Source organism: Manacus vitellinus, unplaced genomic scaffold (genome assembly GCF_001715985.3).
Source record: "Manacus vitellinus isolate BGI_N305 unplaced genomic scaffold, ASM171598v3 scaffold_6_pilon, whole genome shotgun sequence".
NCBI lineage: Eukaryota > Metazoa > Chordata > Aves > Passeriformes > Pipridae > Manacus > Manacus vitellinus.
Window position 1 is genome coordinate 6,474,946 of NW_021940750.1, and position 27,889 is coordinate 6,502,834.

The window sequence follows — 27,889 nt, forward strand, 5'->3', positions numbered from 1 at the left end:
AACCATGTTGGAAGGAAAAGTAAGAGGCCGGGGCTGAAGCTGAGACAGAGTGCAGTGTCTTGCTTCTTTTAGTTTTGGCAGATCCATTTAACTTCTCTGTATCTGTAGAACAGCTGTGCTGCTACTTTTTTATCAGTATTGTAAGACATGATACACTTCCATTATTGTGCTTTGACACTTCTGGGAGTGGTCAGGAGTATCCCGCACTTTTGCCTGACTGCTTGTTTCTTGTCCCCTGGCGCTGAATTTGTGATACTGCATTTACCTGTATGGAGAAGAGAACAAATACGAAGTAGTTTTTGTGTGCGTGTGTTGGGTTTCTGCCAGCCCATGTTGTGAGTGCTGTTGCTGCCATTAGGGAGGAGCAGGACTGCCTCTGGCAGCAGGAGCTTGTTGTTCAGGTGGTTTACACTGCCAGTGGAAGCATGACTGTTGTCACCTTCCTACTAACTTTGAAAGCACTTCCAGTTTAAATACAAGTGAAAAAGCAGCTTGAGAGGTGGGGGGTTTTGTGTATGTGTGTGGAATCTTTCAGTCGTGTGACTGCTATTTTATTTTGAAATATTGCTTAGTTAAGTGAGATCAGATCACAGTAACTTGGATGTGTAAGGCAGGCATCATTTAGGGCAGTGTTTTTGGATGTATGTAATAGAGGCCTTTGGTTAATGAGAGGAAACTGCTGCACGGTCTCTGTCTATGGAATTGGCTCTCTCCCAGTACTGTGGTGATTGTATCAATTCACAGACGTGAAGAAGTGATAAGAGCATACCACTTGCCTGTGGTACCCAAGACTAAGTGGATAGTCAAGAACGTAATTTTTAAAGTTGTCTCAACTGTTAAACTGTGCTATGGTTCTTTTCAGTTAGCTTGCCACAAAAAGGGGAGGATTAACAATTGCCTGACATTTGTTTTTAATACCCCAAGCATTAAATTCATTATTTTACTTGTACTTATCTTAGGAAGCTCTGACCAAACTGCTGTTGAAGAGGCCAGTGCGACCGCCTACCCACCCTTTGGCAGATTATCACTACACAGGTTTGTTAACCAAATAACTCTGTGCTGCCTGCTTATCATACTGGAATTTTTCTGTTATTTTTCTGATTTTTTGAGGAACTCTGTAACATTACAATAAGATTAAAAGACCACTCCTCTCCCATAAATCAAATGATGACATGCCAGAAATTTTGCCTGTGCAAATTATGACACTTAGAAGAAACACTGCACCTTTCTGAATATGTGCATGTGTGTGTTGGCATATGTATGTGTTCTGATTTCTTTTATGGGGAAAAGAAAATGCAATCCCTTGCACTAAGCCACAGAGAATGCAGAAAGATAGAAAGAAAGGCTGCCATTGCCTTAGAATCACAGCCTGTCTGGCATGAGTTTCCAGGGTAGCATTAAGCAGGGGTTTTATGACAAAGAGCTTTCAAGCTTGGTGAAGAAGCCTCAGCCAGCTCTTGATGCCTGTCAGTGTTTCTGCAAAATTTAAATGTCATAAACTGCCTCTGTAGTCTTGCACCTAATTAGAAAGTAGTCAGCTGTGTGACAATAATTTCAGTGATCAAGAGTAACCTGAGACACCTGAAAGACCTGATGTAAGGTGGTAAAGCATAGAAATTACATTTCTTCATTGTTACACACTACTGCAATGGTTGGCAAATATTACTTGATTAATATCTAAAAGGAAGGAAGAAGTTAAAAATGTGTTTATTATTAGAGGCAAGGAATATTTGAGATGTAATAAATCTTCAAGTACGGTGGATTGCTGCTGGAAGAGAAGATCCTGTTCTCCTGCCCCACCATTTCCTGTCTATAAAATCTAGTGACTGGGCCACCACAAAGTATGTCTGTTCACATTGCTGTTTGGTTGGGCAACATCTTAGTTCATCTAATTGAGTGGTTTTTCAAGCTGAACTGAGTTAACCTGTGGTGAGGAGCATTAGATCTAACACAAAGGAAGTGACGAGAGGAGAACTGAGGTGGAGCAGTAGGGGAGGGTTTAACAGCAATCTGCAGTTTTGCTGGAGTAGGTGTGAGGAGAGACTGCACCCTTATATGTGTGTATTAGTCTTATTTAAGGCAAACATGAAGAAAAGATCATTTGAAATAGCATGGGCTTCCATTACAACTTTTGTTTTTACCTGCAGGATCAGACAAGTGGAAAGTTGCGGAAAAAAAGTTATTCAACAAAGGCATTGCAATCTACAAGAAAGACTTTTTCTTAGTCCAAAAGCTTGTAAGTAACTTTTTTTTTTTAAAATTACAACAATGATACATTCTTACATGTTTGTTAAGCATTTAATATAGGAAGTTCAATCTTGATTTTTTCTGAAACCTCAGTTTTAAGCATTAAGTCCCGCACTCAGAAGATTTCAGAGAAATTTTATCATCCAGCACAGCATAAAATCTCACTAGAAAGCCAGAACAGTAGCGTTCCTTTCACTGTTGTTGTTTCCTTAACCTTGGTACTTGCTGCATTACTTCCATTAGTCCATGCTGCAGATAACTCCTCTGCAGGGCATATTTATAGAGCGCTGGTAATGTTTGGCTTAAATGGCTTGCCTGTGAAACAAATAGAAACACATCCTTGCCACTGATGGAAAGCACTAGGGGATGTGTGAATGATGGGACCTCTCTTTAGGACCTCTCTTTCCAGTTTCTTGTGACAATGATGTAAAAGTGATCACTCCCATATTTTGATGTGGTATGACATGTCAGCAAGGGGGAAATCACTGAAGCAGAGTGCAAAACCAGGAGCCGATACATATTTACTGAATAAATTCCCAAAGGCATTTAAGTTGCAAAAGCTCAGAAGCTAAGAATGTATTCCAAAACTTTCAGAAAAATCACTGATACAGGATATGTAGATGGTTCATGGGTCTGTACTGAAAATTGTCTACCATCATATGCCTATGAAATGCATGTGGCCAAAATGGGAAAGGGCCGCAAACCTTCATCTCCATTTTTGGATTGGTATTCTGGTCTGGTCTTCTCTGAAGTGCTACTGGAAAATAAAGCTCCCCCATAAAACTGAAAGGCTGCTTTCAAGGCTGACAGCTCAACTGGAACATTTCAGAGGCCAAGAGGTGCATTAAGCTTACAAAGTTTAAGGTTCTGTCACCTTTACATTGACCAGCTTTTCTTTGGAAAGTTGGTCCTGTAGTTCTAAGTGAATAACAATGGCAATAGGGGATGGGCTGTGGGATGAGGCATACAGGTGAGTGTGACACAGAAAAGAAGGCTTTAGCAGCAGCTGTGGTGGAATGGAGATTACTGAGGAAAGAAAATATGAAGTATATTTATTGCACCCTTAGTAATTATTTATAAGCCTTCTTATAATCATGTGATCCATTGGACTTTGTTTTTTAAACACCAGATAAAAACCAAAACAGTGGCTCAGTGTGTGGAATTCTACTACACATACAAGAAACAGGTGAAAATTGGTCGGAATGGGACCTTAATCTTCGGGGACATTGATGGTGCTAATGAGAGATCTATGAAAGACGAAGCTGAAGTTGACATCAAGGTAATTTCCTAAATTTCTTTCACCTCTTTTGGACTGTGGTTTGAAGTCTTGTGTGTTGTCTCATTTGCTGATCAAATCAAAAGCAGAAACAGTCTGGCTCCTCTACAGGAGGAGTCCAGACTCATAAACTTGTGTCCTGTATCACATAATGACATTTACTTACAGACACCAAAATTAACAGTTCCTTTATCTTCTGATTAAGAGTTCCCATAGGTTTGCACGTGTTCTTCCTCTCAGAAGGGACATCTTCAGCGAAGAACAGGGGCATGTGGAGGAGGAGGAAGAGGAGGAAGAAGAGGAGGCGGAGGAAGGGTTAGAAAACAGAAAGAGGAGTGCAGATGCTCTCAAAGATGAGCAGACACTACAAGATGGTATAATAGTAAGTGCTGCATTGTGCATATTGTGCTTTCTATGCCATCTTCACTCTGCAAGTAGTTTAGAAAATAGCAGGTGGGCAGTTCCAGGTGTAAAAAGTTTCCACTTCCAACTTCTCCCGGAGCAAGAGACTGGACTGAAGTAGCTCAGAGTATTACTATCAGCCAGATTCTGTGCTGTGAGGGGAGAACTGGGATGCATAAGAAAGAAAAATGAAATGTAATTCTTTGTGGTTGGTACACACATAAGACCATGATGACAAATGTCCTGAAAGCCTGAAGACTTTCTCATTAAATAAAACCTTGTTCTGGAATAAAGGAAGCACAGGAGCTCAGCCATTGTTTTCCTTCTGATGGTGGGTTTAAGTGTCAATTTGCCTTAACTCTTCCCCTCTCTCCAAAGGCAAGTGATGGCAATACAAGGAATCAAGAGGCAACTGTCACAGGCAGAATTGGAAGGAGGCCAAGGGAGACAACCATGAAGCCTCGAAAGCTTATTACTGCTCCAGTGCAGAGGAAGAAGCGGAAACAGAAGATAAAATCAGATGCTACCAGTAAAACTCAAAACACAGAAAACACATTTCCATGTAAAAAATGTGGCAGGTAAGAGCAACTCTGCTTCCAGCAATAGGCACAGAATCACTGTAGGGCATCTCCTGTGGAAGCTTTTTCTCAAATGAGCTTTTCATCTTTCTGTTTAGGCCAGAGATATTGCAATAATTTTAATGACTTATTGCCCCACTAATACTTGCAAACTACAGACTGTTTTTCCTCAAATGGAATAGGACACCACCTGCATTTCAACTGTGTGCACTGTTTGGTGTTAAGCTGTACTTTCAAGCAGCTGCTGTATTGCCCCACTGTAACACTTGCATTTTTGTAATGAGTAGTTTCTGTGTATTTGTTGGATCACATATTAAAACCATGGTGTAGACTTAATAACAGCGGTGTAGAAACGTAAGACACTACCATTGTTATAGCAGCAGGGATTAGGCCAGTAGGTACATAGTTCATCTAGTTAAATTTGCACTCATCTTTAGTGGATGTAAAATATGTTTGTCTTTCCTTACACAGTTCTAGCAGTTTTTGTAGGTTTGTTGCCAACAGAATCATAACTGTAATTCAGTTTTCTACATAAATTGCTCATTTTTAAAACAAGAGAGTCTTGTAATACCAGTGGTTATCCCTTTATTTAAAAAAGACACCAAGCTAGAGGATGGCAAGAAAATGCAATCTGTCCAGTTACCTCACCAGGGCTGTGACAGATTCCTGCTGTGGCTGGGACTTTCCTGAAGGCATCCTGTCTCTGTGCCCTCAGGGCATTGGAAAAGGCAGTGCTGTAAGAGGTCAGGCAGTTAGGATTTGGTCTTGGCCTCTGACAAAGGACAATCAGGAAAGGATTCTTAATGGTGTCTAATCTTTTCTTGTGGCATTTGATGCAAAATCCAAATAGTTAATGGCGAAAGATGGAGGAACAGATCATAGAAGTGCAAAGTCAGAAGGAAAAAGCTCAATTATTTCTAGCTGTGTGCACAAGGCTCAGGAGGGGCACTGGGCCATCGTTTGCCTCCGTGTTTGTATTTTCCCAGCACAGGGGAATGCCTGAAAAACAGGGTCCGGTTGTGTTACGCAGCATGTGCATAATTCTGATACCAGCACTGCACCTCTGAATTTAGAGCTGAATGCGAAATAAGAGGAAATAGCCATATTAAGAAATGAAGCAAGTGGTTTGAGGGTGCTCAGGATCTCCTGCTGGCATTCCGCCTTGTGCTGGCATGCCAAGTCAGCAGTGGTTTTTGCTGTGGATGCTCTATTGCAATGGCAGCGTGTGAGCTCCGGTGCTAAAGCTCACAAACTTGAGGCTGGAGCAGCAGAAGCTCTTTTGGAGAAGTCATAGGAGAGACCACTGCTAATGTACACGTGTGCCTTCCTCAGGGTGTTCTACAAGGTGAAGAGCCGCAGTGCTCACATGAAAAGCCACGCGGAGCAGGAAAAGAAGGCGGCTGCACTGAGGCAGCAAGAGAAGGAGGCGGCGGCAGCGGCGGCGGCAGCAGCAGCCCAGAGCCAGGCCCGGCAGGAAGAGAGCAGCGAGAGTGGGAGCAGCAGCAGTGGCAGCAGCAGTGCAAGCTCAGATGAAGATGGAGAAATATAGCAGCTGACCAGAAGTGGAGGGAGTAGTAAGGCTGGACCCAACCTCCCTCTTGGTGGTCTCACTTCTTTTGCTTGCACTTTCTTACCTGAACCATCAGGTCTCGGTTTCAGTGCTGCCATTTCCTCATGCCACATGTTCCACTTCACCTTGCCAGTACTGACCAAGCCAGAATGGTGGATAACTTGGATTTTTTTTTTTAAGACTAATAAGATTTCTGTTCTATTTATAATGATACCCAAGGTACATAATATGACTATGTCACCTGCAGTGGAAGTGAGTTCTCTCAGGTCAGTCAGACCTTTCTTTTTGTTCTTGTCAGGAATCATGGTAACAGGACTCTTGAATATAAAGTTTTCCAGACCAGAGCAAGAAAATGAAACTCTACTCTGAGCTAAGTGTATCCAGTTACTGTGAGACTGGTGACTTCTAGATGTTTCCTTTCTCAGCAAGTTCTCCTTCCTGTTATGCTTTCCTGCCTTTCTTTCTGAGCAATTATTCAGGCAGACAACAAATTTTGTGGAAAGATAGTGTGCACTTTTGACCTCTGTTTCACAAAAATGAAAAGTGGGATGAGCAAGACACTCTTCTTCCTTTTGAGAGGAAGTTTTATTTTTCAAACAGAAGCCTGAGGTAATTTCTTTTATGGCATTAAGAATGCAGCAGTGGATATAAAAATACTCTGTGGGATTAGAGTAGCCACAGGCCTTGCAGGTTGTCTCATCTTGGAAAACAAAATAGTATGCCTTTGATTAACCTTAAGGAAAGTAGTCTGGGCTTCACAAGTGCAATTTGAAATGAAAACTGCTGGGTTTGACTTTGCATAAATGGGAGCAAGTTTGTTTAGTGAAAATGAACCCAAGTTTTGTGCACTGGATTGTGTGCACCTCAGAGATGGGAGAAATGGACTCTCATCTCCAGCAGTGGTGCATCTGTGAATGTTTTTTAACTCTCAATATCTGTTTCTGTCTTGTGGCATCCCTCATTTACTCCTTGAAATTGCCATCATCAAGAGCTTTTATGATGGGGTCCTAGTTTCCCAAATACTTCCTGTCAGGAAGAAATTCCTGCAGGAGAAACTTGTCACCTATTTACACACCAGTGGCTGTGCAGCACTGCCTGCTGGGTTGTTCTGCTGAAAGGCTGACTCTTCCTTCAGAACTGACACAAGCTAATAGCCAAAAAGTCTATCCACCAAAAGCTCCTGGTGAAAGAGAGTTAAGAAGAAGTGGTCCAGGTGACAGATGTTAGATTTGCACAGGATTGTTCTGTACATCTTGTAGCCCACATTTATCATTACTTTGTAAGGATGCAGAGAATTGGATCACTTCCTTGTGCTTCATGACTGGTTGGTCCCAGCCCGTACCGTGGCTGCCCCGCTCCCTCCCTCCAGCCAGTCCTTGGAGCAGCACTGATCCCCAGCTTCCTGGGTGCTGGCACTGTGTCATACCGGCAGTACTGAAGGAGCCAGTCGCTCCTGCATTCCTGAGCAGGGATCCAAGAGACATTGTTGGATGTGAACTACAGACTGTGCCTGACTGGCATATTTTTTTTAAAAATCTTGACCCTTCAAGCTGCTAGATAAATTCCTGGTTATCTATGGAAAGTGGCTTTAACTCCAGCATGCCATCTGGCAGTCTTCCTGCCCTGTGGTTTTATGCAACCATGATGGCTTCACTCATTTGTTTGGGAGGCTCGTGTTGTACCATATTTGCTTTCACATATCTATGCCTTTGCACAGAATCCTTTTTCTTAATAGCAGAAACAGTTACTACTCTTACAAAATCAGTAGGAGTATCATGAGGACTGCACTTTTTGCAATGTTGACACTTTTGCCTGTAAGTGTTCAATTTTCTGCCAAGATTGTATTTTTCATTCCTGTCAAAATTGGGTTTCCTTTCAGCGTTTGGATGACTGTTTCATGCATGGGTCTTGTTGACTAACTAGGCTGTGGAAGCAGATGGCACTTCATGAACTGTTAAAATCATTCAAAAACTGCAAAGAACTAAAAGCTGCTAATCTTTAAAAAGAAGCTTAAGCAAATCAGTCTTCTTATTAAGAGTTTCAGTGTTGATTGTTCTGTCTTTTTCTTTTATAAATTGGAGAAAATGCTTTTCTGCCTTTATCCTAGGGCCCTTGGGGAGAACAGAAGCTTTAGCACACTGTGCCAGGATGGAGAGTAGATGAAGCAGCTGGACCTCATGGTCCACTTATAGTTCTGGAATTAATTCCAGTAAAAAAAAAATGATGCAAATAAACACAGTTCTGACATATGTTTCTGGGAAGTTGCCAGATCCTGAGAACTGCAGGGCAACAGGTCAGAAACAAGCAGGGTTTGTGAGTGTATCTAAATAGGATTTAAAGTAATGTAGATATTCTACTCTATAGATGTAGAACCTGATCCTGTTGTAAGGGATGTATTTGTCTGGAATACCTGTGCTGCAGCAGGTCTAGAAACACATAATAAAGAAATGGAGGCGGAACTCACACACATTGAGAAACACGGCAAAAAAATGAATATTTTTTTTTTTAGATTGGGGAGGAGATCTGATTAAACTTGAGAACTAAAATAAAGTTAATCAAAGTGTCTTAGGAAAATGCTTTTACTGTCCTTGCTAAAGCAGTACAAAATCAATCAATGTAATCTCTTAGGGAAAAGCTGTTCATATTGGGACAAACCAAAGTTCTGTCTAGCTTCAGGTCTTGTTTCTAACAGTGATAAGGAGCAGATGCTTAGGAAAAAGTGAGGGACGGGATGAAGTAGGTATAGTTCCAGCTAGAAAATAGGTTGCTAAGCTAGAAGAACTTATGTCTGTTCTCCTGTAAGGTAAATCTGCAAAGAGTTTTGTGCTGAAATGTACTCGTCTCCTTATGGGCAGAAAATCAGGGTATTTCCCTGCCTTTTACCTTCTCTGTACGTCACATGCATTTACTAATTTATTTTTTTTAGTGTCTGGAAGTCTGCCTGGGTGATAGTGAGCAAACATTTAGTCATGGCCCTTAGGAGTTTTCAAGCTTGAAGTAGTTTTAGCTAAGGCACAACAAATTATGGTGAAAAACAACTGATCAGATAAAATGATCAGTTGAATCCTTTGAAGAACAAAGATTTAGGGAGCAAATCATGGGATTGCATTAAGTACCAATTGTTTCAAATACAATGATGCATGAATGCAAGCATTGTTATAGTCTTCCAAAGACCAGATCTTTCACTGATTTTTCCCTATTTTAGGAAACTGATATAATTTTTCCTCTGATCGGGGACAAAGCATTGAGGTGCTGATAAGGATAAATTGGAGATTTTCTTTACTTGCACAAAAGTGTTGTGTATATTATACACTGATTCCAGTACTGGTTGTTCCTCTCCCACCCTGCTGCAGTATAAGAGAACAGGAAAAGTGGACACAGTGAGGTCTGTCACTGGGAGAAAATCAGAAAAGGGCTTTTTCTGAGGATAACCTCTTTAACAGCTGTGGGTTAGCATGGCTGACCACAATCAGATAAATGTTCCAAGTAAGTGGCATCAAGTTGGAATGTTTCTGAGCATATTTACAAATTGCTAGTAGCCACCAGAAGACCTCTTTTCTGTCATGGTAATAAGGAAAACTATTTCTCCAAGTATCATCTTAAAAAACAAACAAGCAAAACCAAACCTGCTGCCCCCCCTGCTTACAGTAGGAGTTTGGAATTGATCCTACATTTGAATTAGATGGTGCCTACTAGCAAAACTTGGCAGAGAATTGTTTAAAAAAAAAAACAAAAACAAAACCCAAAAACCAATCCCAATTTCTGTGGACAAAGCATTTGAACTGAATTTGTCTAATCTGGAGTGAGTCATGTTCCTACTGTTAGTGGGGAGAAAATAACTTGAGTGGCTCTTTACTGCAGTACAGGCTGTGTTGTTCAGTTAGGATTTTAAAAAAAACCACCCAAACCAAACAAAATTCTTGTCTATGTTCTGTTGATATATCTGTTTTAAAACTCCATGGTCATTATTTTCCATCATTTAAAGGCCTACTGATTGATCCCCATTTAGTGTAAGGGTTTGCTGCTAATTTAGAAAACAGGCAGTAAAAGCTCAGTCATTAAGTTTGAAGAAGGCGTCCCTTTGCTTTAGCTCTTTCTGTGGGAATAAATACAAGATTTATAGACTGCAATTCTGTGTGCTAATAGATTTGCCTTTTACAGTGCAAGATCAGGCTTCAGGTGACTGTATTTCAAAACTGTTACCTGAGTCCTGATATCAGCACTGGGCATCACGGAGATGCAGCGACAGGTCACGTTTTGCCCTGATCACGTACTTCTGCCTGTGCTTCTTTCTGCCTGTTACAAATAAATTCAATCTGTCAGGTTTGTGATCTGCATGGGATAGCATCTGATTTTTTTAAGACTGTGTGTATGTAACTACTAGAATGTAACTACTAGATAGATGCATGCACGTGTGATGCATATCTGATATAGCTGCAGGTGTTTTGCAGTCTTGCTGCAAGAACCACTCTGCTTTTTAATTTATTTTATGTTTGTTCATTTACTGATACAGCTAATGGTATCTGCGAGAACTCAGCTCTGTAAGTTGAAGGCCTACAGAATTTCACTCAGCTGTGCAGGACTGTGGCATTTTGCTGGCTAGGAACAGGTAGGAATGGAGCTGCTTAAAGGCAGGGCGGAGATAGAAATTCAAAAGCTTAAAGGTAACTCATCTGTTAAATCCCATTGTAGACAACGTCCAAATTAGCTAAAAATACTCTCTGGTTTGTCAGACTGAGGTTTTGGTTATTTTTATCATTGCAACAAGCTTAGATTAAAATCAACATTTTAAAAAAAGTGTTTCCTAAACCACTCTCAGCAGTTACACACTTCTTAATTCTCTTTCAGGCAGTGGACTAGAAAGTCTCTATAGATACATATCTTTATTTTAAAGAAATGGGAGTAGAGAGGACTATTGGCCCTAGGAGTCTTCTCTGCTTTCATACAATGGCACTTTCAGTCCAGTGCTTACCTCTGCCAGAAACCTTATTCTAATCCACATTTTTCCACACAGATTTTCTCCCTGCTTTATCTTCTGATCTATGTCTGGAAGTTCATAAAGCTTTAAAGAGACAGAGAAGCAGAGTCTACAAATCATGTTTGATTTCTGTGGGGGTGAGTTTCGAGTTTCTATATAAATTTGTCACTTGGGTTCAGCTGCTTTACTCGCCCTCCTTCTCTCCTGTGTCATATGTTAGGAAGACACAAACTTTGAATTCCCAGCTGTCTAAGGATCTTTCTTTCCAAGACTAAGATTCCACTGACAGCTGAGCCTGAGAAAAACCCCTTAACTACTCCAGATTAGATGACAACATATATTTTTATAGAAATGTAATTGTGTATTTTAAAAAAGTTTCCTGCAGCTTTACCACATGTATTTTTCCCCTTGTAGTTCAGATTTGATATGAACTTTTTTTGTGTTCATTCTTTTTATGTTCTGTTTTTAAATTTGTAGTCAAAGCTTTGGTGTACTGTACAGGAGCAGTCTGCCTTTGTAATTACTGTATAAATGCTTTATAATAAAGTATATTACTTTTATTTTAACAAGTGAGCAGACACTTCCTTTTGTGTGTCTGCTGCCTAGGGCACCTTTTAAAAGACTGTTATGTGTTTAAAATGTACATATATAAATATATTTACCTGTTGCTGTACAGTTGTGATAGACTGGACTGAATTTATTTTTTGTGTGCTTTTTTATAAAATATTAATACACTAAAGGAAATCTTGCTGATGTGATTGTAATGTACTATGTAACTTATTTACTTAATATCCTCTATATATCTAAAATACCTTTTATTAAAAGAGGTTTAAAAATCGTTTCATAGCTGAGTTTTTTGATGGTATGAGGGAGTGTCTGGGGGGCTCAGGCTGGCTGTGGTGCAGAGGAAGCTGTCAGGAGTCCTTCTAGCCAGGCTGCTCTCTCATCATACTCGCCTGTGTTTTTCATAGCAACCCTCGAGGCTGTTTCTCAGTGTAAACCTCTCCCCCAAGACACCTGCCTGCAATGTGTTTTATGTCTTATAGCCAAGAAAATAACTGGCAGATGTGGCTCCATTGCTTTACAGAAGTGTTGATGGGGTGTGTGTTCCACTTGAAGCTGAGCACCCTCACAGAAAGCCAGAAACAACCTTGGTAGTGTGCTGGAGATTCACGGGGAATAGTTCTGGGTCCGCTGTGCTGTAAGTAAGGCCAGTGAGGTCTGACACTACCTGAAACAACTACAAAGACAGTGGGCAGAGCAAAGGCATCATGGAGTAACTTAGTACCTGAGGGGCCTGCATCACATTCCTGGGTGGCTTCAGTTGTAAATCACATTGCACCACATTTTTCAATGGTAGAGTTTAAAAAAACTTGTCTGTTACCTGAATCTAAGGGGGTTTTTAAACCTATTTTGTTACACAGCACTTATTTTTGTTCCCTTTGGCAGTAGCTGGATTTCTTGCTGTGATTTTAAATATCCATATGTGTCCATCCATCCTCAAAACACCTTCCTTCTGCTTTGGTACTTAATTGTTTTTAGTTAACTAAGTTACATACGTGTTTCTCACACCTATGGGCATGACATCTTAAAAAGCTGCAAATGTTTTGCTGCACAAAGCAGATGGCAGGAACACGTACCAGTGCCTGACCGGCCTCCTGTGAGATTGCAGTGAGAATCTAAGGCAGCATACCTGCTTTATTTTTAGCTGTTATTTTTGGTTTATTTAATTTATGCTGATGGTTTCATTTCAATGTTCTTAGCAAAGCTGGCAGGAGAAAGACTCAGCCCAAGACAGGAAAATGCTCATTTTTTTTCATCTCAGTGTAAAAGTCCTTGCTTTAGCTTAGTCCTGTGCCTGTGGCTGTTGATCAGCAATAGCATTTGGAGAATTAAGTGGTATTTTGCTTGGTGTGCAGAAGAGACAGGGAACACCAAGGCCTTCACTTGAGATAACAGATCAGGACTTTAAGGCTTTAAATAAATGTGTTTGCCTTCCCATCAAAGCCAGCTGGCAAAAGTGCTGAAGTTTAGTTGTACTAAAACTGTGAAGCCATGCAAACAAACTTTGGACTATCAAAAAAGTCACAAGTTTTTGACATTTCGGTTTCCATCTTTTTTTAACTGGTGGATCTAAGCCCAAGCTTCTGGAAGTTATTTCAGTTACTGAAAGAGACCTTATAAAACATTTTAGTGATTAGTAAGCTTTGAATTAGTGCTATTGTGAGGAATTCTGCAGCAGCTCCCTATGTTTTTTAAATAGCATTACAACCATCACTGTAGGATGCTGCTCTTGTCATTACTGAGACGGGCTGTGGCGTACAAAGTGTTTTCTTTATGTCACAGTTTTGAAATTACATTTCAGTGACACAGTCTACTGAAGGCTAAAGTTTCTATTAGAGAAGCCTTCCCTTATCTGGGTTTAATGGAACTGATAGTATATTGCTGTTAACAGAATTTAAATTCAAAGTGAATTAGTAATTTTGTACTGAAGAAAGAATAGCCATTTCTTTAACTTATTTGGATTTTTTTTCCTATATAGCAATAGTAGACCTAAGGACCTCTTAGGACCTAAGAACAAATTCTGACAACCAGTGTCTTAAAAGATTGAAAAATATTTATGTATCAGATGACAACGATCACAATATATCAGCATTTTTAAAGTCTTAAGTTATTTTCTGTTCTAAAATAGAGAGGCAATAAGGAACAGCATTTACATGCTATCATACTATTAATACATTGCTCCCTGAGCAGCTAGGAAAGTTTAATGAGAACAAAATTGAATTTCTGAACAGTCTTCACAAGCTGAATTATTTCATTACACAACAACCAAAGACGTTTGTATAAAATAAGGTTATATTATTTTTAAACCAAGTTTCACAGAATAACATTTATAAACATAGGCCTAAATAATTTAAACACAGCAAATTGAACAGCTTTTCATGCTACAAAATTATGTATACAAAAGATAGCCAAAGGGGATGTTAAAAGTGCTCTCTTGCTTGAAGATTTTTCTAGATGAGCCTACTTCTAATGTAACCTGAGTCATCTGCTGGTCCTCAGGTCTCTTATTCCAGCAGTTCTCAAAAATCACTGCATATATCAGCTCTTTTGAAGACAGGGCACCGTGCCAACAAGCAAGCAAAAAACTTAGCTGTTTCCTACTACTAATTTAATTTTAGGATATTTCTCTAAGGAATAAAGTGGATGCTACTCCTCCGTAAATTCACAGGGAAAAGCAGAATTCCACATGGCTTGCATGTTTTACATGGGTACTCTTTTCATCCATGAATAATAATGTGCTTACTCCTTCCTTGGATGTGGTGTGCTAGGGAAGAGCAAAGTGTACCAGTGAAAGCCAGCCCTTCCCGCATCTCCCTCGGCCGTCCCTCCAGGCGCACAGGCCGAGTGTCGCTGTCAGCTTATTCGTGACATTGTGTAGCACCAGCAATATGCAAACCATCTATTCTAATTCTACCACCTCTGTATGTCTTCCACCACATCCAGTGCATAATTTTAAAGTGCAAATTTAAAAACTGAGGAAAACTTATTTTGGAGGAGAAAAAGTTGGGGGGGGTTGGTCTTGAAAATAATCATGACTCACTAGGAAAAGCAAGGTTAAGCTAAAGCTCTCACCCAGCTTCAAGATGAAGCATCTCCAGACAAACACGAGCCACAGTTTATTCTTTTCTTACTGTATTGTCTCCTTGAGACTGATACATAGTTTTTATGAGAAAGGTTTTTAATTATATGCTAATATATGAAGGATGAAAGGTGAGGGAAATCTTGTATCTCATGCTGCTGTTATAATTGTGTTGAGACTGGATGCTCCATTCCTTCAATAATTTTTTTTCTTTTTTGGTGGTGCTTACAGTGCAGCCCCCCAAAAAAGAGCTTTGGAATTTGTGCTGTTAAATGTGTGGAAGGAGCCAGTGACAGTGGACCACACAGTATATCCAGCTCCACCACCATCTACAACAGTTCTTGAACTGATTCCCATAGGTGTAGCCTCTAGTGGTCACTTAAAAGAGCCAGGAACTGCTCTTATCCCTCAAGGCTTGTCAATGGAGCTGTATTTCATTTCAATTGTCACCATGTAGTCAGAACACTGTTTCTATTTTGCTCTCAGAATGTCCAAAAATAGCCAAAGTGTAGAGTATTTGCTGTATCTAACATGACCTTCAGAAATGTACAGACTTAGACCATATTTAGATATTAAAAGATCAACCAGCAGGATTTCTTGGCATTGGCCTGTGTTCGTCAGTCCCTTTCTCTCCTGTCACATCTCATGAGGAGCTAACCCAGCCATACACACCACACTTGCAGATGTTGTTCTAGGAGGCACCAGGTACACAGGTTCAAACACTTTTCTTTGTGGCCAAGCGCTAGGACAAGAGCACCACACGGTCTATTCTGAAAATATCTCCAAACACAGAGATGAATTTGACATTTCTGTTTGCTGGAAGCATTCAGAAGGCAAGTTTTGTGTCACTCAAGCTCTGGTTCATGGTACCCACACTTTCCCTCACTTCAATTACAGTCGTCAAGGGCACAGCCCCCCCCTCAGCAAATGGGGTCAGTAGGGCTCACATGTGCCATAGGCTCTGTACTGCCAAAGCACATCCACTTTGCCAAGAGTGGTTGGCTCCAAGTGAACTGAGAGGCTTAGCTTCAGAAGACACCCGTATGAAATGGCTGTTGGCTATAGGCACTCTCTCCCATGGTGCTTCTTGGTCAGTGGTGCCTTTACTAATGATAAAGCGAGGAGAATACTTCTAAAAGAAATAACATACCAATATGAAGTTGTCTGTAAGCTAAATCCAGTGAACTAGTTAACTACAAAACCAGTTTCTGGTCAAGAGAACAGCTACCTGGAAATAGTTTGTGCTGAGTGAAGAATGTCCACAGTTTTTGCTATTGTGCTCTTGACCTTTTTAGTAAGATCTAAATCAAACTCGAACCTCATCAGCAATTGCCAATTGAAACTGGAATGCTTTAGAATTCCTCTAACAATCACAGATTAAGTAGCAATATATTGAAAACAAACTGTGATTGTCTTGTAATCATCTATTTCCTAGTGCACTTAGAAATTGATAAGAGAGATAATATCTTCTACTACAATTATACCTGGAGCTTGAGGTCAGTACCACTGTTGCTTGGGCCAATTCTACCTTTTTTTTCCTGACCATGACTTCCAAGATTTCTATTCCTGCCACACCTTCACAAACAAAATAATTAAGAGTGGTGTTCTGCCTCCACCCCTTCTATGTCTGGGCTGGAACCAGCAGGTACACTTGTCATCACTTGAGTTTAAACAAAGATGGTACCACAAATTAGAAGAAAAGCTTGGTCAAAAACCAAAAAGGAGCTGCAGAAAAATCTACTCAGGTGACTCAATCTGTTCTTCCAAGAGAAAAATTTAAACCGCACTACTGGCATCCCACAGTGCAATAGGGCCTGTCTTCACCATTTTTTAATACTTTTCACTAGAAATAGTCATATAAGAACTAGTTACCCTGCAATATAGCATATTTAGTACATCTTCAATACTTTTTTCCCCAATGCCCACTTTCCATCTCATCTCACCTTCCCCACTGACTACGTACACTTTCTCTCACTGCTTACACCTGTGCTTTTTCTTACACCTGTAATTTCATAAAAAATGAGTATCCCCAAAGCCAAACTTTTCTGTCCTCAAGCCCAGGTCTTCTGTTCACTGTTTGTTTCTCTACTAGTATCAGCCTACTTAGTTATAGGAAGATTCCAGAGCTGAGAAGGATTATGTCCACCAGTGACCCAATCCAAACCCAGGAACCAGCTGCAGGCTAATAGGCCACATATTCCAATCCAAAGTAATTTTTTAGTTAGAGATGAAAAAAAAAAGCTAGCAGATATTTTAGCCTCACTGAAACCATGCAAAGAATTCCCATTGCCTCTTAATAAATAAATATATATAAGTTATACACGGCCTCCTAAGCAATGCAGTTGAGTTCCAATGTCAAAAGCCCATTTCAAAACTTAAGGCCAGGAACAAACGATCATCAGACCAATACCTTTTTTGTGCATGTATCCACAACTACTGGGCCTGTTTGGCATAACAGTTCAGGGAATAAAAAGGCAAACTTGCATATTAAAAATATTGAGGGAGTCCCACGACAAAATTAAACAGAACAAAGCTTGTAAGGTTCTCTAAGTCACAACATTGTTCTTTTGGCCTCAGTGTTTCCAATTAAATGTTGGCCAGCTGCACCTAACAAGCTAAAATGGTTCTCTTACAACCCAAGAGTGAACAAGCATCACTAATCAGGAATTAAAAATAGCTATATGTTAGTTTAGGTAAAGATCTCTTGCTAGCCAAAGAGCAGATAAACTCAGCTCCACTAGTCTCTACAGAAAGTGTCATAAGCTTGACACAATCAGTGTGACCAATTTTTGGTAACTAACTCTTTGGATGAGAGACTGTGGAGATAAGCCGGTCTTTTAAAAATGGCCCAAAGATTTTCTTCAAATATTTTATATAAAAATTCTATGTGCCAAGCTATCTGGAGTCACTTAAATAATTAAATACCCAACAAGAAAGTGTCATCAGTTTGCTCCTTCTCCTCCTTCTCCTCCTTCTGCTCCTTCTTCTTCTTCTTCTTTAACAACTAGGGTACCTAAGAGAAAGAAAAAAAAAAAAGAAAAACATCTGTAAAGATTTATGAACAGATTATTCAGAGAAAGACATAGTTAATGCTGATCTACCTGAAAGCTGTTGGAAAGAGTCAAGAGTTGTATTTCCTGCCTGTTTCTAACCGACATGAACTTCTGCATACTTGAACCGGTCTTAAATAGAAAAGCTTTCAAGTGATGAGCTCTTCTGTTGGATATTTTTTCAGCTTCTTGGGTAACAGGGAATAAAAAGGTACTAAAGCAGGATCTGCAAAGATCAACCTCAAGTGGTCTTTGGGAGATGCACTACATTAGTTCAACTGCTAACAACCAACATCACCCTTCTCTTGGGGTGAGGTACAGCACCCTTCTCATGGGGCCCCTACTTTGTGCTGCTATTTCCACGACATACATGACCAAGTTTTAGTATGGCTAGTAAGTCTAACCTTATACTACCAAGGTTACCTTTTGCCTGTAAAAATATGTGCCCTGTTTCATTTTCTGTTTCACTCTCAAAGTGTTTCCTACTACAACAACAAATGGACTACTGCAGGTCACCCTTCCTAGCAGTGCAATTCTCTCATCAGGCTTCCACTTCCTCTTTTTACTGCAGTTGATCTAGTTTTAGATAGAATCTGCTAATAGATTTCCCATCTATTGCTCCCTGTAATTAAGCTGTCTCCTCTTGTCAACATCCCTACACTCTTCCCTTCCCTACTGCTATTCTCTTTGTTAGTGTTACCAGTCCCGCTCTCCTCTTCACTGCTTTAGTAAATGGGATAACAGTGAACAGCTAACATCTTCATTAACAGAAATTACCATATTAAAAAATATATTTTAAAATTATCTAATTTTTAGTTACTAACCAGGACATGGTTTAGTATCTTTTCATATCAGAGTGTCTTGAATAGGAGAGGACAGCTCACAAATTACAGAATCATAGAATATGCTGAGTTGGAAGGGACCCACAAAGATCATTGAGTCCAACTCCTGGTCCTGCACAGGATTATCCCCAGAAGTCACACCATGTGCCTGATAGTATTATCCAAATGTTTCTTGAACTCTCTCAGCCTTGGTGCTGTGACCACTTCCCTGGGGAGCCTGTTCCAGTGCCCAACCACCCTCTGCGTGAAGAAACTTTTCCTAATATCCAACCTAAACCTCCCCTGACACAACTTCGGGGCATTCCCTTGGGTTCTGTCACTGATCACCACAGAGAAGAGATCAGTATGATGGAGGAGGATATTCATGCATTTAGGAAACTTGCATGAAGTTTTGAAAATTTGCCCTTGCATCCAAAGCAAAGCAGAGCATATCCCTGTCTACCTCCACTTCCTCACGTCACCTCTTTTGTTGGGAAAACTGTACATCAAATTTGCTGGGAAAACTGCAATTCGACTTGGCAGATGAAAGCCTTGTTAAGTTACTTAATACAAAATCTTTCAGTTCCCTATTAATCATATGCTAAAACGACTTGGGTAACTACAGAGTAATGCCAAACTGTAGGCTGCAAGGCCACTTTGACTTAACGCTCCAAAATCCACCAAACACTCTCAGAGGATCCTGCAGTCAGGAACTGAGTAACTACTTCAGAATAACTCCAAAGAGCGGAGGGAGGAATATTAATTTCATGAGCACACAGATGAATCTCTGAGGTTATGATTCATTTCCCTGTGGTTGTCATTATATTATGCTGTTAACTCCCACCAACTGCTTCATGCCCCAAACTCACCATCCAGCTTTTTCAACTTTGGTACACGTTTGGTTGCTTCTTCAATCCAAATGTTCTTCTGATCAGCGGAGGCATATTTCTCTTGTAGTGGATTGCCTACAAACACCAGATCCTCTAGTAATGGCAACTCTGCCAGTCTCACAAACTCTGCTGTAACCACAAAGGTGAAAACACCAACCAGATTGTGGAACATGGAAAGAACATCTGCACCACACATTCCTTTCAAACTCAGTTCAAACTTAAAGAGCATGGGATACAACAGGAGAGGGACTGCTTGGGCTCTAACTGGTATCGGGTTAAAGAACAGGCATGCATTTTAAAAGAGATCCAAGAAGATGATTCAAAGCACAAACTTCACTGGACTTAGAAGTCAAATTCAACATTCTAACTATTTTTACTCTCTTGAATGAGTGGATATTTAGGGATTCTGCACATGTCTGCAGGCTTGTCAGTTGGACTCAAAACCAGCACTATTTTTTACTTGGTGACTTAAGTCATGCATTCATCATACTACAGGAGAAATTACAGAGTAGAGATGCAAGGCTTACCCCAGTCTTTCACCAAATTATTTGACATATAAAGAACCTTCAGCTTCCTCATTACACGGATACCCCTCAGTTTCTCAATTAAGTTGTATGAGATCCACAGCTCCTCTAAAGTATCGGCAACTGCCTCCTGGAAAATGACAGGACTATTCAGGTAAGCAGAAGTACATCTCCTTTATTCTTCAGATTCTTTCTTCACCCCGTACAGGACACGTCATGTGAGAAAATACTAAGGTATATTCATTTTAAGCGGGTCCCCAACTATGCATGACAAATGCTCATGGGAATTAAAAGCAAAATTATATATGCAAATATAAGTAAGGAGGGCAGAAATCGCAATATTAGAATAAAACCAGAAATAGCTGGCTGGAGTAGTTGTTCTTAAGGTATAGGGGCAGAGGAGACAAATTTTGCTGCTTGTGCCCTGCAAGCATACATGAAGTGAATGTGATTCAAAAACTGCTTTAGAAAGGATGTTATACAGTATGAGAGAGAATCATTCATTCAGATGCGTGTGTTTGTACCTGTTAGCCAGAAATTGCTTTCATAATTCTCTTAACAGAGAGGGTTTTTTAGACCAGTCATTACACATTAACTTTGTATTTTACACTTAAGAGATATGGCATCTCTGAAGGTGGAAATAGCTTTGAAGAGAAACATTCTGCAGAAGAAACACACAGTATCTCTCGAGAAAGGAAATAATTTATATATTCATTAAAAATGTGTTGATTGAAAAAAAGTTCTTCTGCCCTGAATTAAAATGGAACAAAATTATTGATCCAATTTTTTCCTCAGAAAATTTTTCCCTACTTGGTAGACTCAGTCCTACGATCATCTTCTCTAAATCCATACAGCTCCAGGTGCCAGTCAGCATAAAAGGGACAGACTCTCAGGAAGTGTGTGTTCACAGAACTGTCAATATTTGTAGTAAAGAATAGCCTAAGTATCTTCAGGTAGAAAATTCTGTATACAAAAAGTCTGTAGGAATTACATTCATGTAAAGCCAGTGGAATTTACATGGCTTTACAAATGGCAGGAGTTTTCAAGTAAAAGTTCTGCTCATCTTTATCAAAGACACCAAAATCTCTCTTTCTAAAATTCTTCTGAGTAGTAAATTAGTGTAGCAGAATTTCCAAACATGAAGAGCATTTTAAAAAAAAGTGAAAGATTATCCGAAAATTCAGAAGCAATGTGTAACAAGAGGGTGAACAGATCATAGCAAAAGTAGAAAATAAAATTTTATTAAATTCAGCAAAGACTTGTATAAACATAGGGGAATTACCCCACATTCTAGACAGTATTCCATTTTGTTAGTGAAGAATTGATACTAAGAAGCACATACCAATCCATTCAAGTTCTTTATGTTATTTCTCCCCAAAGACAGAATCCTCAAATTTTCTGTAACAGATTAAAAAAAAAAAATCTTGTTAATAAACAGGGGTTTTTTTTAAATAAGAAGATGCTAGAAGTCAGGTAAAACACCATATTCTACTTACAAACTGCACTCTGAACAGGCTGTCTTAAGAAAGAATGACCTAACAGAAACAAAACCTCCTGACTACACAGATCAGCAGGAATGGATACAGGAGACAACTCAGAAATACACTCATGAACACAAAGCTGCTCATGTGTAGGTTCCCTAGTTGAAATTCAGTCCAGATAAATACTGAATAAAAATTATTATTTCACCTTGCACCTGAACTCTAACTGCTGACTTGCTTGTTTTGATCTTACATAATTCATATCCCTTCTCCTTCAGGCAAAAGTTGTTCTGATCTTATTTTAAGGCAGTAGATTTGGTTTCTATAGAGGCAGCATATAAAGCTGCCTTACAGATGTCTGATGACAGGCATTTCAACTTCGTCTAGCAGGCAGACAAAACTCCTTTCCAAGTGAGCTGTTCATGCTGGGGTGTAGCATAATACTAGTGTACCTCAAAGCTATCACAAACTAGCAGTCTTTTTGATAATCATTTTCATTTATCCCAAAAACTTTCTTGTAGCTGTAAACAAGCAAACTGAGTTGCAGCATGTAACTGCATTAGCTTCAGATGTATACCTTTCACAAATGTTTTAACACTTGTTAACTGCATTAAGAATGAAATACTTAATGATCTGGTTTTGCTCTTGTATGAATAATGATTGAAAATACTGTAATTAAGGGCAAGATCAGTGCAAGTTTCAGCCAAGTAGCCACAGATGCTCCATAGACATCACATGTAGTATCTTGAGATTGCTACAGATGAAGATTCAATGCTAATCAAGAACAAACAGCTGTATGTTCTGTCTCAAGAAATGCAGGGATGAAACCACACCTGATGAAACCATACCTACTAAAACCACAGGAAGATTAGTTTTCACTAAAAAGTTGAGGTACAATGAAAATTCTTTTTCTTTTGAAGTACAACAACTTAATACATGACCATGCTCAAAAAACAAAGTCTAACCAGTAAGTCTAAAATTTCATGTTTAAACTAAGTCTAAACTATTTTATGCCCACTATAGCTAATATTCTCCAGAATATACCCAAGTATCCCCATCCATGAGAGAGAATGCTGGGAGATGGCCTTTTGATCTAGCCAGCTATTCTCTCTGTAACTCACATTTATAAATCACAGATTTGCCCTAGCTTTTGAAATCTGTGAGAAAAGAAAGGACACAAATACCAAAATGACAGATTGCTTAAAAAGCCATGTCTTAATATTGTTTCCAACTGCTGTTACTGTTTTTTATCACTCTTGTTCTGAGATATTATATATTTTAAGGGAATAAAAACTTCCCTCATGGAATATTTATACTCTCTAAAATACAAACTAACACTTGTTGCTGTCATCTAAAACCTCTTCCTCATGTACAGATACAGAGGTGCGATCATTTACACAGAATTATCTACTTGACATAACTACCATATCAGGTATATACATTATAATCATATTTTCCATCTGAAAACAGTGTAGATCCTTGAAATGGTTTCTCACCTTCCTCTTTGAAATAAGCAAAAGCAAGTATGTAATAATTAGCACCCTGTTTATAGCTGTAAGTACTGCTATCCCTCTCTTTCACAGAAGCCAACAGACACTGAGTACCTCATTTGCTGTACCTTTAAGAGACAGAAGCCGTAGGCTTTAGGATCAAGTATTTGGTACAGACTGGATGCTTTGAATCCACTTTTATTAATATAAATATTAAAGATGCTTTAAAAGCTTTTAATGTTTTATGCCACAGTACAGTTATTTGGAAAGACTATTGGAATATTTTTTTCCCTGATTAGAATTTGCAAATTTTTTGACGTCTGAGCATATTATGAAAATAATTAAGTTCATAAAGCTCTTTGAGAAACCTATTGATGTGCAGTTGGAGAGGACAAGATTCCAGGTTCCTTGTCTGTCCGCTGGCATTTTAATGGGAACAGAAAAGCCTGGAAGCTCCTCCCCAAGACCTGCAGCTCTTTGCCATCCTCATGCCACAGAGTCAAAGTCTTGAGGAGAGACCATTAAGACTTCTGTCCTAAAGTTAGTAGCCCAATGAGTTTGATAGGCAGCTGTCCAAGAAAGAAAAGTTCTACTTCTAGACAGGTGGCACATCCATTTATAAAGCATGAACAAAATGAAACCAAGTATATGCAATCCTCTGCAAAGTGGAACAACATTTTTCCATCCAGGTCTACAACACTCCAACCTCACTTCAAGCAATAAGGCAATTGTGGAGTTGTTGAACTGCAGACTATATCCATCACGAGTGTGGAAAACGGTCATAACATCATTCTAGAACTGATGAGGTGTTGAATAGCACAGTGAGGCCCACTGAAGGGTACTGAAGTGCTTACTGAAGGGAATTTTTTGGTTTTTTTCTGTTAAACTTGCACTGAGACAACTGTCAAGGCTAGTGCAGGGATACCTGTTTCAATACACCATTACTGCTAAGCATGCATTCTCCAGTAAGACTGATAATTCTAACATTGTAATTGTAGTGTTCTAAGAGGAAGGAATAAAAAAGGATAAGAATAGGACTAAATAAAGCTGGATACATATAACAAATGACAGTATATATCCAAACAAACAACTAAAAACCAAACATTATGGCTGGTTGGTTTGTCACTTACTTAGGTTGTTCAAGTTGGCGATTCTTTCAATGCAGTTTGTAGACAGCGATAGTTTCCTTTAAAAGCAAGAATAATCAATTCACAGTATATATGGGATCACTATATTGGAAGAATTCCATGTCTAAACACCACTGCATTAGAAATAATTTTCTATTGTTCTCTCAATAGATGGTGAACTGACTGTATGTGTTAACAGACTCAAAATATCCTCAAATCATCAAGGCTTCTTGAACTTTATTAGCTTCTGGGAAAATACCATGAGGTACTTATATGACATACTGGATTATCTTTTGATGCCTGGCCTTATCAAATGCATAGATGTTTATTTCTAAAGCAGCTCTAATCTCTTTCTGGAAGTCCTGCTTAAATCCCTGCTTTTTTTTTTTTTTTTCATAAATTTTGGAGTGGGTCATAAATGTGCCAGTTAGTTGACAGACTCCAAACACAGACCTGTAATTATATACCATTTTTCTGGGGACAAATATTAATACAGAATCTACCCTAACATCTTCTGAGTAAGTCGCAGGGATCTTTGAATTAAAAAGAGCAACTGTGTGTGGAAAGAGAAGCTCAGCTGAGGCAAAAAAAAAGAGAAAGCTGCTGCTTTGAAGGCTACACTTGAACATAGTAAATACATATTTGCACAGTGGACAGCACAAAAACTGAAAAAAAGAATGAAGAGAATATTTTGTTTCCAATTTGTTTTTAATTGAACTTACTCGCAGTTAACAAGTGTGGAGAGAGATTCATCCATCTTCTCTACAGGAGGAACCTGACCGTACAGTTTTACCTCTTTTGCCTCTGAAGCCTTCTGGCCATTTTTTTCTTCCTAAAGAAGAGAGAAGGTGAGGAAGAGGCTTACTGCTACACACAATTACCAAAAATTACTATATTTAAAAATTACTACAAAAGCAATTACTATAGAAATAATTCCAATATACTACTAAAAGATATTACTGAAAAGAGAAAGCATTTTGAATCCTGTTTATCAAGATTCCTGATGGTGTAGCACAAAAAGGGAAGGCTAGCTTATTTTCAAAATAGCAAAAGAACTTACACATTACATATGCTTTTTTAAAAGTTGTGTTTATTAAATGAACTTAATTGAGGAGTCCTGTGCTGTAAAGAATGGAAAATAGACGGAGGTTTAAAATTCTGAATTAAGGTATTTCCATGGAGACTAACATATAGGATACATCAGCCTTGGCCAATCTGTAGCAGAAGCAGAGTCTTAAAAGCTCTGCTAGAAAAATCTCCTTCCCACTTCATCCAGAGACCTCAGAACTCACACGTAACTCACAACACAAACTGAACATGGGGGAGTGGGGGTTTTTTTGGGGGAAAACTTCAACAGATTCATAGAGTCAAGAATCTAAAAAAAAAATTGTGATTAGCCATTAAAAAAGAATGGGGGAAAATTTCACACTTTAGAGGATACAGCAAAAGATGAATTTCCTTTTTACAACCTAGGCTGATAATTTTCTAAATTAAATACTTAGTAAAGTTCAAAGCCTTAGAAACATGGCCAAATAACTTCAGCATCTGGGTTTATTAAAAAACATACTCTATTAAATCTTTTAAAATTCTGAAGTGATGGCAATTATTGGCTAAACACTTGGAACAAGTATCTGTTTAGGGAGTAGCAGCAGTTTGGACAGCTGCCTCCCTGACAGCACAAAGGGAGCATTTTGTCAATTCACTCAGTGTTCAGTGGGAGGACTGGAGGTCCATTAACAAAGGAGAAATCTCAGTGCTTTCAAAACAAGGACTCTTGTTTTCTCTCCCATTTTAGGCAGCTACTGAAAAGAGAGATAGCTGAGTGTGGCCTGGTTTATATGGCTACTTTGTAATGAAATTAATCGTATCCCAGAAAGCTTTAAGAATCCCATAGCAGAAGATCAGGTTTTGATAATGTTATTTTCCCTCTTATAAACCCAAAATACTTCAGGAAACTTAATTTAATAAAAAATTAGCACGTTGTCTTGTACAATTACTTATATTCTAGATTCTGTCCAAATTCAGTGTGACAGTATTTTTACTCATAATTAGTGATTTAGCAAATAAGCACGTCAGATGTCTTGCTAGAATATGGCTATGTGTGTATAAACTAAATCACTGTATGAATGTGAAACTTCCACTTTCTTTTCTAAGAACAGCACTGTATCTATTTGCATTTATGCTCAGTTTCTAATCTATTGGTTCATACCATAAATAAAACTACATTTTTTCTTAAAAACATGACAGGGAGAGAGCTTCCAACACAGACTCTGGCCAGCAGTGAGCACCTGCAGGAAAAAAATTCATCCTGATTGCCAAGTACTTCTGGAAGAAAGGTCAGCTGCACAACCACAATATGCCATAGAGAAACCACAGGTAGAACAGACACACTTTTTTAAGAATAGGTTATATATTTGCTAAGTTGAAGCTGCTTTGATTTACCTAATGTCAAGCTGGCATAGTAAACCCTTATGCCAAAGGGAAGAAAAACACGCAGAATGTAACACAACACCAGATCCAATCGTACAAGTCACATGGGATCCAGATTAGGAGTAGTAAAAGGAAGATTTAGACCCACCCCCAATAACCTGAATAGAAAAGCAAATTCAGCACTTCATGCCTAACAGTAATGGAAACTCACTGACACAGGCCTATTATCTCTAAGAGACGTGTGACAGAGAAGCAAATGGAAAATAAATCTTCACTACGAAACACAGAGCTGAGGTTGTGAAGGGCAGAAAGAGTGAGGGAGGAAGAGCAAATGTTTTTAACACTCAGTTCACACCTCTAGTAATGCTAATGTCCACAAGTTGTTGCATTCTAGCTCTTATTAAGAGAGCAGGAGTGAAGTTTGTGGGATATGTCAACATAACTGGGAAACCCCTGAAATTCTGAAGGTACTAAACAATGATAAAATTCAAAATGAAAATAGTCTTCAATTCCAGGCTAGTACCTTGAGCTGATGATAGTACAGATCTTCTGGCTTTCAAGTGTACCTGCCCATGCTGTCTCACATCCAGATTTCTAGAGACCAAAATATTTATAAAGCCTTGCTCTAGCAGCTGGCCAGAAACAGGGGGGTAGTGCATGCACACGGAGCGGCACCTCTGTGCCCGTATCTAAAATTCACTGAGACTGGGGAAGGAGTCTCACTGATTTTACTGGACTGTGAACCTGACCCCAGAGCATCCTACACCATCATTTGAAATTATATTCACACCCTTGCCAACACACAGTTTTCTAAAAGACCAGGTCAGTCACCACGAGACTAATGATCTTCTGTATTAACACAGTACTTTAAGAGGAAAAACAAGCAAGAAACTCAGATTCTGGTTAAGCTTTGCACAATATGAGGGACAACATGCCAAAAGACATGTAGAAGTTTCACGGAATTCAGTTCAGTGAAAATTTCATACTTGTTTATTCTGTGGGAAGAACTAGTCAGGTAAAATGAAAAGAGCATAATTAAAACATAAGACATCTCCAACTTTAAGTCCCTTTGTAGCTTCACGCCAATGCATACACAGCAGAATGAGGCAGGAGAGCAAAACAGACTCATCTTTACCAGTCATATCAATTTAACAAGAACATACAGAAAATCCAACAGAATGTATTATAGAACAACAGTAATCATCATTTTACGTTGTAAAACTTCTTAAAGCAGATGTTTCAAGCAAATGTATTTCCTACAATGTTTGAAAAACAAATTTAGCTGAATACAGTCAAACACCATGCCACAGAGTACTGCAAAGCAGCTAGACACTGTTCTAGTACTTACCCATTTGGCTAGAGCTTCTTTGATTGTTGTTGCT

The 27,889-nt window shown here is 39.1% G+C and overlaps 2 protein-coding genes across 5 annotated transcripts in view; one reads left to right on the forward strand and one right to left on the reverse strand.

Annotated features, from left to right (window-relative positions):
* The window catches only part of ELMSAN1 (ELM2 and Myb/SANT domain containing 1), a 60,183-nt gene extending 48,291 nt beyond the window's left edge, over positions 1-11,892 (forward strand). Inside the window, exons 8-13 of the mRNA XM_008926734.3 lie at positions 960-1,035; positions 2,148-2,236; positions 3,377-3,526; positions 3,729-3,905; positions 4,304-4,503; positions 5,836-11,892. Of these exons, the coding sequence (XP_008924982.2) occupies positions 960-1,035; positions 2,148-2,236; positions 3,377-3,526; positions 3,729-3,905; positions 4,304-4,503; positions 5,836-6,052 (909 nt within the window). The 3' untranslated portion in view covers positions 6,053-11,892. The remainder of the gene's footprint in view (positions 1-959; positions 1,036-2,147; positions 2,237-3,376; positions 3,527-3,728; positions 3,906-4,303; positions 4,504-5,835) is intronic.
* DNAL1 (dynein axonemal light chain 1) lies at positions 178-27,889 on the reverse strand. 4 transcript variants are annotated; one of them, XM_018082561.2, is made up of 8 exons: positions 27,856-27,888; positions 24,800-24,909; positions 24,081-24,136; positions 21,322-21,377; positions 19,983-20,109; positions 19,435-19,584; positions 17,620-17,707; positions 178-265 (listed from the first exon to the last, which is right to left on the reverse strand). In XM_018082561.2, exons 2-7 carry the CDS (start codon positions 24,832-24,834, stop codon positions 17,637-17,639), a joined length of 495 nt encoding a protein of 164 aa, XP_017938050.1. In that variant the 5' UTR covers positions 24,835-24,909; positions 27,856-27,888; the 3' UTR covers positions 178-265; positions 17,620-17,636. The 4 variants fall into 4 exon arrangements, with proteins under 4 accessions (XP_017938050.1, XP_008925746.1, XP_017938052.1 ...); XM_008927498.3 differs by lacking the exon at positions 178-265 and having other exon boundaries at positions 13,651-17,707; positions 27,856-27,889; XM_018082563.2 differs by lacking the exon at positions 178-265 and having other exon boundaries at positions 13,651-17,707; positions 19,435-19,530.

Coding starts and splice junctions, on each gene's coding strand:
- DNAL1 (XM_018082561.2), bottom strand. CDS start 24,834: ATGGATGAATCTCTCTCCACACTTGTTAACTGCGA. Junction 21,378..24,080: donor CGCCAACTTGAACAACCTAA/GTAAGTGACAAA, acceptor AATCTGTTACAG/AAAATTTGAGGATTCTGTCT. Junction 17,708..19,434: donor AAAGTTGAAAAAGCTGGATG/GTGAGTTTGGGG, acceptor TCTTTCTCTTAG/GTACCCTAGTTGTTAAAGAA.